Source organism: Sebastes umbrosus, chromosome 15 (genome assembly GCF_015220745.1).
Source record: "Sebastes umbrosus isolate fSebUmb1 chromosome 15, fSebUmb1.pri, whole genome shotgun sequence".
NCBI classification, from domain to species: domain Eukaryota; kingdom Metazoa; phylum Chordata; class Actinopteri; order Perciformes; family Sebastidae; genus Sebastes; species Sebastes umbrosus.
This window is the reverse complement of record NC_051283.1, coordinates 19,611,942-19,627,674: the sequence shown is the minus strand read 5'-3', so window position 1 is coordinate 19,627,674 and position 15,733 is coordinate 19,611,942. Positions and strand designations below refer to the sequence as shown.

The following is a 15,733-nucleotide window of genomic DNA, read 5'->3' as shown; positions in this document are numbered from 1 at the left end:
GAAACAAAGCAGCATGTCAAATTATGGTATTCAGGAAATTATAAGGTTTAGTATAATTATATTGAATAATTTAAGTGATATATGTTCTGAATTACTAATCATAGGTCAAAACAGCGCTAAATTTGGCTGAATAATAAAAGGCAGAAAACGAAGAGTCGTTTGGGAGCCGAAAGAGCCGGCTCTTCTTGGTGAGCCAAATGATCTGGCTCACTAAAAAGAACCTGAACTCCCATCACTAGTAGTTTGTATTGTAATTTCTTAATGTTGGTTGGGCAAACATGGGTAGTATCCTACTAGAAAGCTTTTCAACACAATGTACCTTTCATAATAATAAAATACTCCACTGCGCAAGCGCACCAACTCCTACACCAACAACATGCAAATACGCCTCAACATGTCCAGTATAAAGCTTTTTTTGGTTATTTAGAGAAGTAAATTTCACAGCTAGCAGTTATTGTGTCTCTTTTCATTAACTCAATGTAACCTTATACTCTCAATGGTTGTGTTGTGTCTCATGTATCCGACAACCTCTGAACGTTACACCACTAACCTTAGCTCTGTTAGCTACATGGAGCAGAAGCTGCTTACCGGATCAGATTGTCGACTTATGTTCATCAGATCCATGTCCTGAGAGGAGAACTCTGTCACCGTCCGTGTGATTCGGAGGACTGGCTCTGGTTCTTCCAGCTAGTACTCCGACACATGTCCTTGTGAGGATGCAGCTGCAGCTTTGTTGTGTAAACCCTTTAAACGGACTCCTACACAGAGAGACAGAGAGTAGCAGGGTGCAGCGCCTCTAGTGGTGAAAGCTACTCACTTCCCCTTCAGGTGGGAGGACGTTTTGAATATGGATAAATACTGTGCCAATAAGAAACTTAAGGAAGTGCCTTTCAAGTTATTACATAGAATTTACCCAGTAAAACTTGTGTTTGAAAGATTCAAGCTGAATATTGATTTCAAGTGTGATTTCTCATACATTTTTTCACTGTTTAAGATAAGATAAAATGAACCTTTATTAATCCCCGGAGGGAAATTCAGGTGTCAAAGCAGCAACATCAGCAAACAGAGTGAACCACGAGAGGTAAAGGTATACAAAAATTATAAAAACAATAATAGAGATATAAAAGATAGAGTGAATGGGTGAAAATAGTGTGCAGTCCATCAATAAATAAATTTAATATGTACATATGTGCAGTCTATAAAGTGGTATATACTGTATATAGGATGTATAGTGTAAAGTGTAAAGTGCGCCAGTGGTTAGAGTCCAATATGGTTGCAGATAGTGCATGTTTAAACTTCTTAAAGTCCTCATAGTTCTGGAGCCTGATGGCTACCAGCATGAAGGACTGACCCAGGCGCTTTGTGTTGTGCCGAGTGGGGATGAGTCTGTGGCTGAAGGTGCTGTGTATATATACCAGGATGTTCTGGATTTATGTGGGCAAACTTTCTACAAAAGAAACTTGAGATGAAAGTTGAAATGCTATATTTTAGTCATAATAAGATTGGAAATAACATGCTGTATATCATACAATTGTTTATTATTTTTGGAAAATGTCATATTTATGGTCAGGAACTAAGCCAATTTTCCTGCATTTTATTAATGAATTCAAACAATATAGCACCATCTTACCTAACGTTAAAGGAGAATGGGCAGAGTGGTTCGAGATGATAGAAAGGCAACAGTAACTCAAATAACCACTCGTTACAACCAAGGTATGCAGAATACCATCTCTGAACGCACAACATGTCGAACCTTGAAGCAGATGGGCTACAGCAGCAGAAGACCACCCGGTACTAGCAAGATGTACCTAATAAAGTGGCCGGTGAGTGTATATATATACTGTATATACATATATATATATATATATACACACTCACTTCACCTTCAGTATTACTCATTATACTGCAGTCTTTGTCATGGGCAAAAAATTCTAAAATAAAAATATAAAGCCACTATTTCAGACTGATAAATTCTTTTATTGGACAGGAATGCAATTTGACATCTTTAATACAATTAGCATGCTAATGGATGTATTGTAAACATGGAGGAACTTTGCATATTACCCCTTGTGTTTTCAATGACAGCATGAACATAGTATGAATTCTGACCTGGATGTCAACAAATCCAGATTGCTACACTGGTATGTTGTGTATCCCCAACCGGAACACGTCGTTTGTGCAGGCCCATGCGCAGTTTTGGGACTTCAGCATAAACACTTGATGAAAGGCCATCGGTAGCTCATCATCCACCTGTTGCAGAAATTGTATTTGTGAGCACAATGATGACACATTGTAATGTTAACTACAGCAGAAAGTTTCTTTCATTCTGACCATGTTGATGCTTTAAACTAGGGCTGTCCTTGACCAAAACAATTCTTAGTCGACTAACACTCATACGATTTTGCAAAGTGTGTGTTTAATTAACACATTTCAACCTGCAGACAGTAAACAGCCTTATAGTGTAGCCCTCCGTGAGTGTATTTTTGTACTGCGTCATCAGAATGTAGTGTGTTAAAGTCAGATGATGAATTTGAATAACTGCATTGAAAAAGTGCTGCTGGGCGTCAGCGCTGGGTCTAACCTGTGTAATGGCAGCAAGAGAAAGTTTCTTTGAGCAAAAACACATTCTCATCTCATCACATACTGACCCTCGCCGTCACTTTTCGGTCGCATGTAAACACATGCTTAATGTTGTGAATTAAAGAAAAGCATATGCTTAGGATTAAGCAACAAAACCACTTAAAATTACTAAGTTTTTACAGTGCAAATGTGGCTTGATGTTGTGAACAAGGGACACAAACGAACAGCTGATTGTAAAGTCAAAGTGAAACGTAACGCACAGGACACAAACAGCGATCTCCTGGATGAAAGCCCGATAACCAGTTCTCTAGGATGGTCAATGTTAGGCTCAGGGAAGCCAGGTAACCCAAAGAGAGCCAGCCTGAGTTAAACTCGCTTTGTGATACAAGCCCCAGGTGCAAACCCAAAGATATCAACAAGAATGTGCCAGTTTACCTGTAACTGTCCAAACACCATGATGAGGATACAACTATCTATCGTGGGTTGGAAGTCTTGTTCTGTGATGATGTGCTTAATACGCTTGAAAGGCAAGGCCTGTGGATTGGAAACAATAGTATTTGTTAATAGAATGTACAATAACACACACAAAGAAACAAAAAGAAGCTTGGACAGGAAGTTGCCAGTGAATGGCTCTGCTCCTTTTTTCTGTTACCACTAACCTCTAATAGGGAAGCCTACTTTTTCCACATTTTCTGTGGATTGTGATTAATAAAAACTGAGTAAGAAGAGATACTTACTGCTAGTTTGCCAGAGATGGCTTCTCTCCCCTGAAAAGGTGAGCCTTCCCATGTCAAACAGGCGTCAGCAGACTAAGAAAAAAAAGTATGTTTACATGCACACAATGTATGTACAGTATATATATATTGTTTAATCATTATTGTATTTACAGTAACTTCAACTGTAAATGTCAAGCGTGATGAAATTTGGTTAGTCAGTGTTGACACCACATGCTGATGTTTATTAAAACAGACAATAATTATATGACATTGGACAAACTTACATATAGGTTACCCAGTGCTGTTCTGTTGGTATTGTCAAACTGGTTGTAATATTCTTGGACAAAGCCCTCTCCAATTTTTTGCCATATTTCTTTCTCAGCCATCTGTGCAGCTTTGGATCTGTAAAAAGACAAGAGTCTCGTCAAAGTTGCAGTAGACTGCAGACTGTACACTGAACTCATGAAAACACTTATATGAACACATTCTCTAACATAAACATTTCATCTGGTCATTACAGTAATTTAAACAAACCACATTATGTAAAGAATTATGCAACTCAGGAATGATCATTTAAAAGGTCCCATATTGTAAAAAGTGAGATTTTCATGTCTTTTATATTATAAAGCAGGTTTAAGTGATATATAAATACTGTGAAAGTATCAAAATACTCAATCCACAGAGAAATTCACGCAGCCCGTATTGAGAAACTGTGCGTTTAAAACAAGCCGTCAGGATTTCTGTACATTTGTGATGTCACAAATCTACAATATTTAGACCATTTCACAGATTTAAACGTTAACATAATAAATGTGTCCCAGTTTATTTCCTGTAGCAGTGGATGTGAATGACATCAGCTGACAGGAAGTAAACATGGACCCAAACTGTTTCCTAGCAACGCAATTCCGTTGCCATTCCGTTGAGATGCGCTAAAACGGAGTGTTTCAGACGGAGGGTGATTACAGGTATATTCAGACAGACAGTATGAGAAAAATAATGTGTTGTTTGAACATTACAGCATGTAAACATGTTCTAGTTGAAACCCAAAATACAAGTATGAACCTGAAAATGAGCACGATATGTCCCCTTTAAAACTAGAATGGCACTCGGAGAGTGCATACCTCCGCCAAGGTGCGTGACTTTAAAAACAGGTCACAGCTCACTGTACCGTGAAGTGGCCGGCTTATTATTAACCCAGGATGATGCCAACTTCCTTTAAAGGAAGTACATTTTCTTGAACTCTGAAAAGACTTAAAATGAATGGACATTGAACTCCTCTGGCATTAAGTTGTTTTTTTGTGTGCTGTTTCTTTGTATTCCCTATACCCTTTTGTACATGTCTTTTGTTGAAATAAAGTTCTGAGAAGAAAAAAAAAAAAAAATGATGCAAACTTCCTGGTTGGCCTACAAAAAATCGTCATCCTGGATCAACTCTATAAAACACATGCTCCTCCCTCTCCACTCGTCATCACTTCTCGACACAGATTGAGCCCAGGCTGTGTGCAAAAGGAGCGCACCCACTCTCACACAGATATATGCTTAGTTTGAACATTTGAACATTATGGAGGGATGATCCTGAATTTACATCAGCCGTCTATAGAGATATATAGCTGCGAATAAACAGCTGGAAAACACGTGTGACCTCCTGTAAAATGTTGTTTTATGTCTCCATCGGTTGCAACAACAAAACAGACTACACCAATGAGTTGGTCAAAGCCACATCAGTGTTAATGTTAACGTGGGCTCCATAAAGGTAAACATATCCAGGTCCATCAGACATTAAGTTACTACTACTAGCAGTGAGCCGGTGTCCTCTCTGCCACCGCCATGTCCTCCAGTAGCAGGACCGCTAACTTACAGCTAACAGTAGCACACACATTTGCTTTTTTTATGTCTCGTCGTCTCTCTTCTAGCTCCGTTATTCTCGTCTCCAACAACACCAACAACTGGGCAAGTTGTTGTTGAGAAGCTTTACTTAAAACAGTACTTTACCGTGTCCGTAAGTTTGAGCTTACTTTTATTCAATCAGCGGTAGAAACCAGCGTGGTTCTGATACAGGAGGTCCAGTTGAGGATGATGGGGTTCCCGCTTCCTCAGCGTGATGACAAACACATGACGTCAGTTACAGCTGACCAATGAAAGGGCAAGAATCAATAACATCTAATGCCCAGAGTTTAGCCTTCCCTGAGTTCAGCCTGTCAGGAGCTCAGCCTGCCTCCACCTATGAGGGGTGGTGGAAGTAACACAAATTAATTGATAAAAATGCATGTGAATTGAAAAATGGAGCTGTAAAAATGGATGTGAACTGAAAAATGGCTTGATGAATTATCAAGTGATTTTATTAATTTAAAGGTGCCATATTATAAAAAAGTGAGATTTTCATGTTTTTTTTTTATTATAAAGCAGGCTTAAATCCCATATAAATACTGTGAAAGTATCGAAACACTCAATCCACAGGGAAATACACACAGCCCGTATTCAGAAACTCTGCATTTGAAACAAGCTGTCAGGATTTCTGCCCATTCGTGATGTCACAAATATACAATATTTAGACCCTTGACACAATTTAAATGTAAACATACTAAATGTGTCCCAGTTTATTTCCTGGTTGCAGTGTATGTGAATGTCATCAGCTGACAGGAAGTACACATGGACCCAAGCTGTTGCCTAGCAACGCAATTCTGTTGCAATTTTGTCAAAATGCGCTAAAACAGGACGTTTCAGACAGAGGGTAAATACAGGCATATTCAGGCTGACAGTATGAGGAAAATAAAGTGTTTTTTTTAACATTACAACATGTAAACATGTTCTAGTAGAAACACAAAATACATGTATGAACCTGAAAATGAGCACGATATGGGACCTTTAATGCTGCCAGGCGCCCTGGTGACGTTGTGTGTTTTAAACGCCCGGTGACGTTATTTAACGCCTGGTGGTGCTTATTTATCATCTGGTGACGTTATTAAATGCCATGGTTTGAGATTATCCCAGCTGTGTGTGGCGCCTCTTTTGTGCTGAAAAGACCTCCGCAAAGGATACACCAGTGTTTCCTCGCTCTCAGCTCCTCCAGAAGCTTCCTCGATCCTTGTCTCCTCAAGGTACACTGGAAGATTCTCCATGATGGTGGAGGGGGAATGATTTCCGGGTCACAGGAGGAGAGAGGAAGGGAGGAAGCATAAATTAGCATAATGAAAAGGACCCAAGATCAACACCCTGATACAGATGTTTGGTCTTTAGGCCCGTTAATCCCAGTAGGAGGCAGGATTTGTATGCAGACTAAAGGGAAGCCATGCAACAAAGAACTTGTCTCAAATAAATCTTTAATGATTATTTAAAAAACATAAAACAAATTCAACCTGTAAATGAAACATCTTCATTCCTAAATATTTTGGCAAATAATGAACAAAATAATAAATCATAGGTACAGTTGTCTTTTAAGGACCAGATCCAAGTTTCCTCCAGTTATTGTTACAAAACTCAATCACAGCTCCACTCTTGGCCCAAACTTTAATAATGAACTATCAACCTACTACTAATCTACAGTGTGCTTTTATTGAAAAGGTGCTATCAAAGATGTCTCCCCCATATCAATGAGGCAACTAGCCAGTAACTCGGGCTAGCAATAAAGCGAATATTTTGAAATGGAAGACATTAAATGCTTAACTGGATGAGATCCATATTGCTCGGGGAGAGTGATGAGACATTAGAAATACAGATTAATTCATAACAGCGTGCAGGTCTTTTTTTTTTTTTTACAAACACCAGTAACAGGAATGTAATTTATAAAAAGCTGGGTTAATTCTTTATGTAATATATCTTAAGAGCTTTACAGCTCCTCGTATTGTACCTTGTTTACAGTGTCCTATTGGCGAGTGGGATGACTTTGTCCTCCTTACTTGTCACAAATCCAACATCTGACATTGTTTTCTTTGCAAATAGTGAAAACAAGACTGACTGAGTCCCATTTAGGCACTTTTTATATCATTTAGCTACAGTTCAGTGCTTGTTGCTGCCAGGAAAATGACACTCAGAAATGCTGAATGTCTTCCTGCACTTGACTTCCAGTGACTTGTTCAGAAAGGCTACTATTGCTTTGTTGAGGCCGCTGCACCAATAAATCCTCTGGCAATGGATGGCAGTAAAAGTTGTCTATAGTTTCACCCAGCAGGCCTCTGAGGTTAGAACCAAGTGATGTGTAATACGTTGTAGCGTGTCACTGCTCTGGCTGTGATGTGAAATAATCGTCTGTCCGGAACACGCTGGGGATCTCTTGGCGCTGGTGTGGTGCTAGTCTTCTCGGGCTGGCCGGTTTCTGCAAGTGAACAGACACAAGATGAGTCCTAATAATCCAATAGCAACCCCTGGCTGTGCAGCATTTCAAATGCTTACTGGAAAAGGGTCTCTGTTCAAATCGGCGGCACAAAAAACAGTTTCACACCATAATTCACATAATTTCAAGATGTGTTTGCAGTAGGGCTGTCAGCCGATTCAAATATTTAATCACGATCAATCGCATGATAGTCCATGATTAAACACATTTTTTATCTGTTCAAAATGTACCTTAAAGGGAGATTTGTCAAGTATTTAATACTCTTGTCAACATGGGAGTGGGCAAATATGCTCGCTTCATGCACATGTATGTATATATTTATATTTATATTTATTATTGGAAATCAATTAACAACACAAAACAATGACAAATATTGTTCAGAAACCCTCACAGGACTGCATTTACCATCTTCACTTTAGTATCTTCAATCTAGCTTTAAAACTGAGCCTGCTACAACCTTCCGAAACGTTAATGCGTTAAAAGAAATTAGTGGCGTTAAAATTATTTTGCGTTAACTTTGACAGCCCTAGTTTATAGTAAACAAACTGATCATTTAAAACTAATAATCCACAAGTACACGAAGGCGCTCTCACATTTAAGAAGCCTGGGACGCTCATTGTGCGGAGGATCTTCTTGAAAGCACCCGGTAGGGTTCCTAGGTCTCCCTCTGCCTGCGTGACCTGCTCCTCCATGGCGGTGACGTTGGCTCCCACCATCTTTACAAAAGCCTGCAGGCACACCAGAATAATAAAACTGAGATTCTGTCTGTGCAGCATTATTTGAGATAGACTTCATTCAAGACAATCCATCATCATACTTACATTAAACTGAAAGTTTTGCAGGCATTTGCTTATTGGTGCAGGCAAAGAATCAATCTTTCACTATCTTTAAAACATTTGAACTTTAGTTTGATCTTTTTTTAAAATAGGAGGCAGAGTGAACTTGAAAAGACGCTTGAAATAACTGAATTGAAAAATGGTTCGGAGAATCAAATAATACAAAGTAATAATATAATAAATTTAGAAAAATTACAAACCGCCACAGAGCTTTCATAAGTTCTGATTAGTATGTCTTGGATTGTATTGTGTATCCTCATTAGGTAATTGGTGGATGGGAAACATTATCAGGATTTGAAAACAGGAACATACTGTCCTCCTGGACCAGTGTTTACTTCCATTATTGGAAGTGGAAATGGTCAGCCAATGAAGATTATGTTGTTCATAATATCTCTGAGTTTCTCCTCATGTGAAGAGGATATTTTTTTTAGTTAATTATGACTAAAAACACTGCACACAAATCCTGTTTACATCATGGTACATCACAGGTTTCATGGTGCATTCATTTCAGAATCCTTGATCAATTACAAAAGCACCAAACTAAATATTTTTGTAATATTAATTCAGTAGTATTAACCCTAGTATTCAATCTTGCAAAATTAAAAATGACCACTTACCTCTAACTTATCAATTCTTCTGTATATTTGTCTCATTTCATCTGACTTCTGCTGGATTTGAGGTAGGTTTTCGTTCACTATCTGGGAGGTATCGTTACGGATCTAGAGGGAAAAACACAAAAGGATGTGAGAGACAAGTATGCATTTTATTCAATAACAATGAGATTCAGTGCATCCATACGATTTTACGGTGTCATAGCCTGACTTGGCTTACCATATCCAGCATTCCAACAAACTCATCTACTCTTGTTAGCATTTCTTCCAAGCTCTTGTCCAAGCACAGGATCTAGAGGAGAAACCATTAAAAGAGAAGGCTGTGAAACTGCACACACACAAACTATGTAGAAACCAAAGCTACTGAAAATACATAGCAGATGAACTGGCGCTTATGTTACAGTTTCTGTGCACTTTAAAACCAGTCCCTCATACCAGTTACAGCTGGAATTCAATAAAATGCCTTTAAATTGAGTGAGCAAGGACCACAGGAACAAAACACAGGGGCCTTTGTCTTCCTACAGACCCGTCTAGCTAGCTCACCTTCCTTACAAATTGCTTGGTATCACACATATCAAGTTAACGTCAACTCAAGACTGACAGCAATTTGGTCAGAAAACAGTCAGTTCCTACAAATATAGACAACTGTCTCCTTAAGTTGAAGACAGGTGACCTTTTTGGTGTTGTTATGTTACATTGTTATCAACTGACTGTCAGTTCAGCCATTTATGTTTGTGATAGCACATCTAAATTAGTTTTATTTGAATGCAGCGTCACATGACTTGGACTTCAGTAAGTCTTGAGTCTTGAATTACTCAAATTGCTCGTGACTTCACATGGACTTTAGACTTTTAACTTGTAATAACTTGACAAAGATTTAGGGCGCACTCTACTGACAATAAAAAAAAAAAGATGTCATAATCCTAATAATGAACAAACTTTACTTATTAAAGGGACTGTTTGTAACTTCTTACACGTATAAATCACCCGGGTCGGTGTCCCATGCGCGCTCGCATTTGCGCTCACGTGTGGCTACGCTGTTCAGACAAGACTCCAACACAAACTACACGAAACCGCAAAGTTATATCTAGTGAAGCCCGTCTGTTAAACAGTGTTGGCCGCGGTCGGAGTACGCAGGGGAGACCGTAGCTTTGGTCTCCAGGGCCGACGCTGACTTTCGTTGGTTAACAGCCACAGGTGTCGCTGTTAACAAGCATTTCTGAAAGTTACAAATAGTCCCTTTAAATGGCTGATATCACTACACTCTACATCACACATTTGAACATACAATCATATGTATAAATAAATAATAATAATAATAATAATAATAATAATAATAATAATAATAATCAATGTGGGATTTTCTTTTGGATATAAAAAATAAACAGCAAAGGAGATCAGTGCTTGATTGGTGTGGTCTGCCCTTCAAGATTCAAGATGTTTATTGTCACGCCGATTATACAAATACAATCGTGTGAAATGCTTTTTGCTGGGAAGCTCCATTAAAAATAATAAGTTATATTACAATAATAAAAGGAAATACTTTGTACAAGGCATATTAAGAACATATACAGTATATACAGTATAAGATATATGATTGAGGTATTGCACTTGTTTATTGCACTTTTTATGTGAGAAGGTGTTGTATGAATTATCTATTTATCTATTCTTCTTTACTGATTGGGTGATTACAGTTCAAATTTATTGGCAGTGAAAACCCCAGGACTGCCAGTCCCTTACTAAGCACCACCAGGCGTTTAATAACGTCACCAGATGATAAATAAGATAATAACGTCACCAGGGCCTGGCGTTAAAAGCAGGCGAATTATGACCCATTTGGCTTTCCATAAATATAGAAACATAAAAAAATACTAACTTTAGGATCTGGACTTGACTTTAAAGTTTTGACAAAGGACTTGCGACTTGAAACTTGATTAGAAATAATGATTTTGTCCAAGTTCCACATTCACAAGTGTAAATTTACCAAAAAAAAAGCCTAATTTCTTTGTATTTATGAAAGAAATGGAATTATATCTGTCAACAATTTCTTCCTCACAAAACAAAAAAGCAATGAAAACAATGAATGTATGCAATATCTTTAAAGTTTGAAATTATTGTCATACTCTCGCTTTTTTTATTATTATTATTATTTATTTATTCTATTGTGTTTTTTTTTATATGTTGGTTTTGTTTCATTTCTGTTGTCCTTTTATGTTTGGCACAGCTCTTTGTTTATGTTTTCACTATGCTTCTTTTGTATATAAATGTTTTTAATGTTTTCTGCTGTTACTATGTATACTGTGATTTCTGCCCAGTAAACTCGCACAGGTGCTGAACCAGTGACAACAACCCAATCATGTCCCTACTTCAGTGTGGCTTTGCAACCACTTCCCTTAGTCGTTGCTTGTTAACTGAATCATGTTATTATACCAGGTAATACTGCAGTAATACAAAGTTTATTATACCAGGTAATACTGCAGTAATACAAAGTTTATTATACCAGGTAATACTGCAGTAATACAAAGTTTATTATACCAGGTAATACTGTAGTAATACAAAGTTTATTATACCAGGTAATACTGCAGTAATACAAAGTTTATTATACCAGGTAATACTGTAGTAATACAAAGTTTATTATACCAGGTAATACTGCAGTAATACAAAGTTTATTATACCAGGTAATACTGTAGTAATACAAAGTTTATTATACCAGGTAATACTGCAGTAATACAAAGTTTATTATACCAGGTATATACTGCAGTAATACAAAGTTTATTATACCAGATAATACTGCAGTAATACAAAGTTTATTATACCAGGTATATACTGCAGTAATACAAAGTTTATTATACCAGGTAATACTGCAGTAATACAAAGTTTATTATACCAGATAATACTGCAGTAATACAAAGTGTATTATACCAGGTAATACTGCAGTAATACAAAGTTTATTATACCAGATAATACTGCAGTAATACAAAGTTTATTATACCAGGTAATACTGCAGTAATACAAAGTTTATTATACCAGGTATATACTGCAGTAATGCAAAGTTTATTATACCAGGTAATACTGCAGTAATACAAAGTTTATTATACCAGGTATACACTGCTCTAATACAAAGTTTATTATACCAGGTAATACTGCAGTAATGCAAAGTTTATTATACCAGGTAATACTGCAGTAATGCAAAGTTTATTATACCAGGTATATACTGCAGTAATACAAAGTTTATTATACCAGGTAATACTGCAGTAATACAAAGTTTATTATACCAGGTATACACTGCTCTAATACAAAGTTTATTATACCAGGTAATACTGCAGTAATACAAAGTGTGTGCTGCTCATAAACAAAGAGCTAACCCTCACTCAGCTAGTCTAACGCTTCATAACTGCACAGACCTCTTCTCCGGCTGTCGCCTTGATGTAGGCTGCGTAGCTGAGTGCGGTGTGGTGCAGGACCTCGTCGTCCTGCTCCGGGTAGTGGTGCTGGTCTGGTGTCCCTGGTTCTGCTGCTGCTACCTCGTTGAGACTCGGACTCTGAGAGAGCTCGTTAGCTGCTGCTGCTGCACCAAAGCTGGGGCTCTGCGACACGGTGCCGCTGCTGAGGATGTCGCTCACCATGGACAGACTGCTGGCACTCTGAGACACGATGCCGCTGTCTCTGCTGATCTCAGCGCTGGACTCCTCCAGGGGAGACAGGAGGCCCACCCTGTCCACCCGGTGATGATGGTGGTCCATGTCGACCTGTCTGTCTTTCTGTCTTTCTATCTATCGGTCTGATGGAAGTTATACTGCCGTGTTATTAGCCCTGCTGTCAACTGACTGGATCACGTGTGGTGTGCAGCCGACGGTGGCTCGTGAGGGTCAAAACAGTGTAGCGCGCAATAAAAAGGGTTGATAATTTTTAACAACTTTTATTTTTAGTTCCACTTTATTATACTGTAAAAATTCCACATATGTATAATTGAAGTCAAAGCAAAGACAAAAGACATATTTCTAAACCTAAAGCAAATTAAATGAAACACTATTATTATTATTATTATATTTATTATTATTATTATTATTACTATTATTATTATTATTACTATTATTATTATTATATTTATTATTATTTATTATTATTATTATTATTATTATATTTATTATTATTATTATTATTACTATTATTATTATTATTATTATTATTATTATTATTATTATAAGCACTATATACATATATATATATTATATATATACACACACACACACACACATATATATACTGTATATATATATACACACAAAATAACTGTCTACCTTTTACAATATCAATAACACTCTATAAAACCACATACCATATAGCAAAACTATAATGAATTTCTTACAATAGAAAATATGTCATAATCCTAATTTTGAACAGCCTTTACTTATTAAATGGCTGATATCACTACACTCTTCATCACATATTTGAACATATAATCATATGTATAAATAAATAATAATAATAATAATAAAACATGTGGGATTTTCTTTAGGATACCAAAATAAACAGCAAAGGAGATCAGTGCTTGATTGGTGTGGTCTGCCCTTCTTCTTCTAAATTATACATATATATATATATCAGTAATTTGTGACACTTCTTCTTCTTCTTTGGGGTTTTACAGCAGCTGGCATCTTTTGTGTTGCATTGCTGCCTCCTTCTGGTTTTACCCGTCCACTACCCCTACTCTTCTACAGTCTCTTAATTAATCCAGTGTTGATCAGAAACTTAAAAAATCACTTTTCTCCCCTCCACCGTGTCCCAGCATCCAAGCAAACCCTCCATCCTATTCTCCACATGGTGCCAACCTCTGCAAACCTGCTAACATACTCCATCTATTTAACTCATACTTTGTGCATAAGTATAACTGTCTCCATGACCTGACACTCGCTACAGTGACCAGTAGGGTGTAATTTGTGACACTGATGTTCATGTGCCTGTATTGTATATATTTCATGACATGCCAAGTCGTTGCAATCTCGGCCAGCAGATGGCAGCCAGAATTGCTGCATGGCAATTGACTGATGCAGAGGCATGGCATTGGTTAAAAAAGTTTATCACACATTTCAACATATCAAATATCCAACATAATTGATAAGCAGTCAAAACAGTTTATTTGGAGAGAAGATGCAGCAATGAATCATCAATATAGAATATAAATTCGGACAAGGTCTGGTAAAAGAATGACATGGGTGGCATTAAAATTAGTTCTTTTTGCACAGATCAACATGAAATGTTGAATTTCCTTATTTTAGATGTGTTTTTTTTAGATTCAATCTTTATCAAGACTTATATCAGTTCACTTGAATTGCAAAATTGCCAGATGAGCATCTGTGTCACATGTGAGGAGCGTAGTTCTTTCACACATAAGTGCTAAAACTATGTCAAGGACCTACTGCGTGTGTATGTCTTCTGCTGACATTAACTTTTATACTTTACATGCATCCCATTGAAAGTCAGTGTTAAAGACTTGATTGGTCTGCCAATACACTCAAATCGGCTGCTGACTGGTGGTGCAGATTGCAGCCAAAGCAGACCAGTTGGACGCCGATGATCTATTAGCTGTTTGAGCAGTGTGGCATCTCGAGTAAACACAGTAGACAAACAGTCATTAGCGGAGAGGTGGAAGGAGTTTGCTTCTGCTGGAGGGGCCTTTGACCTACAGGACAAAGCTGTTGCATGTCCATGTTGAATGTATTGGATGATGATAAAGACTAGTTGCGTCTGAAAAACAGACCTTCAGATATTCCGTCTTCACTATGTGACGTCTAGAGCAAGTTATTTTGTGATGAAACTTGACCTATATATCCTACCCAAACCTGCCTCCAACAGGCACGGACTTGTTGCAGTAAACTTAAACATTACGGGAATGAGGTTAAAGTGACAATGAAAAGTGCTCTAAAAGACTTAATTAATCTTTGAATAGTGATATTATCAGTAATCAGTGTTTTAACTAGTTTGCTGTAGGCACCGAGGTGAAAATATCCTCATGGTTTTACTGTAGCTGCAGAATGGCAATAACACTACCAGTAATCTCCAGAAAAAGCAAAGTCACACCCCTTACGGCATGTGTTGCGGTTATGCATTCCTCGTCTACAGATGCTGCTGTTGGTAAAGAACTTGGGACGTCAGCCTCTGCTGTGATTATTTGCTTTGTTGACTGTCGACAGTGAGTCTGGAGAAAAGCTAAATGAAGAAAAAAACTGGAAAAGCAAATTAATCTATATCTGTTCAAAATGTACCTTAAAGGGAGATTTGTCAAGTATTTGATACTCTTATCAACATGGGAGTGGACAGATATGCTGTTTTATGCAAATGTATGTATATATTTAAGACTCATGGGTACCCATAGAACCCATTTTCATTCACATATCTTGAGGTCAGAGGTCAAGGGACCCCTTTGACCAAGACAGTTTTTCCTCACCTAAATTTAGCGTAACATTGGAGCGTTGTTTACCCTCCTTCACGACAAGCTAATATGACATGGTTGGTATTTTTTCTTTCTTTCATTATATTATAGACTATTTTCAGTCTTATGCAATTAAGGAACTAGCGATGTTTAAATTACACAATGTAAAGCTTTAGGAACCATACATGTAACCTAACAGCTGAACCAAACATCACATTTCTAGTTTG

At 37.5% G+C, this 15,733-nt stretch overlaps 2 protein-coding genes across 2 annotated transcripts; both read right to left on the bottom strand.

Moving 5' to 3' along the window:
• Positions 1-1,956: 1,956 nt before the first annotated feature.
• Positions 1,957-5,500, bottom strand: LOC119503634 (nuclear transport factor 2-like). The gene is made up of 5 exons (XM_037795496.1): positions 5,312-5,500; positions 3,581-3,698; positions 3,318-3,389; positions 3,016-3,114; positions 1,957-2,250 (listed from the first exon to the last, which is right to left on the bottom strand). Exons 2-5 carry the CDS (start codon positions 3,680-3,682, stop codon positions 2,134-2,136), a joined length of 390 nt encoding a protein of 129 aa, XP_037651424.1. The 5' UTR covers positions 3,683-3,698; positions 5,312-5,500; the 3' UTR covers positions 1,957-2,133.
• A 1,099-nt stretch (positions 5,501-6,599) lies between these two features.
• On the bottom strand, positions 6,600-12,926 carry bloc1s4 (biogenesis of lysosomal organelles complex-1, subunit 4, cappuccino). Its single transcript, XM_037795495.1, has 5 exons — positions 12,478-12,926; positions 9,294-9,365; positions 9,080-9,181; positions 8,220-8,354; positions 6,600-7,608 (listed from the first exon to the last, which is right to left on the bottom strand). The coding sequence occupies exons 1-5, from the start codon at positions 12,814-12,816 to the stop codon at positions 7,510-7,512; spliced, it is 747 nt and encodes a 248-aa protein (XP_037651423.1). The 5' UTR covers positions 12,817-12,926; the 3' UTR covers positions 6,600-7,509.
• Between the last annotated feature and the right edge of the window lie 2,807 nt (positions 12,927-15,733).

Bases quoted from the DNA above. Each gene is read 5' to 3' on its own strand.
- bloc1s4 (XM_037795495.1), bottom strand. From the start codon at position 12,816: ATGGACCACCATCATCACCGGGTGGACAGGGTGGGCCTCCTGTCTCCC. The intron at 9,366-12,477 runs GTCTGTGCAGTT...TTTCTCCTCTAG, and splicing joins AGGCGACAGCCGGAGAAGAG to ATCCTGTGCTTGGACAAGAG. The intron at 8,355-9,079 runs GTAAGTGGTCAT...GTGTGCCTGCAG, and splicing joins GAAGAATTGATAAGTTAGAG to GCTTTTGTAAAGATGGTGGG.
- LOC119503634 (XM_037795496.1), bottom strand. From the start codon at position 3,682: ATGGCTGAGAAAGAAATATGGCAAAAAATTGGAGAGGGCTTTGTCCAA. The intron at 3,390-3,580 runs GTAAGTTTGTCC...TTTTTTTCTTAG, and splicing joins CAGCACTGGGTAACCTATAT to TCTGCTGACGCCTGTTTGAC. The intron at 2,251-3,015 runs GTAAACTGGCAC...TTTCTGCAACAG, and splicing joins TGGTGTTTGGACAGTTACAG to GTGGATGATGAGCTACCGAT.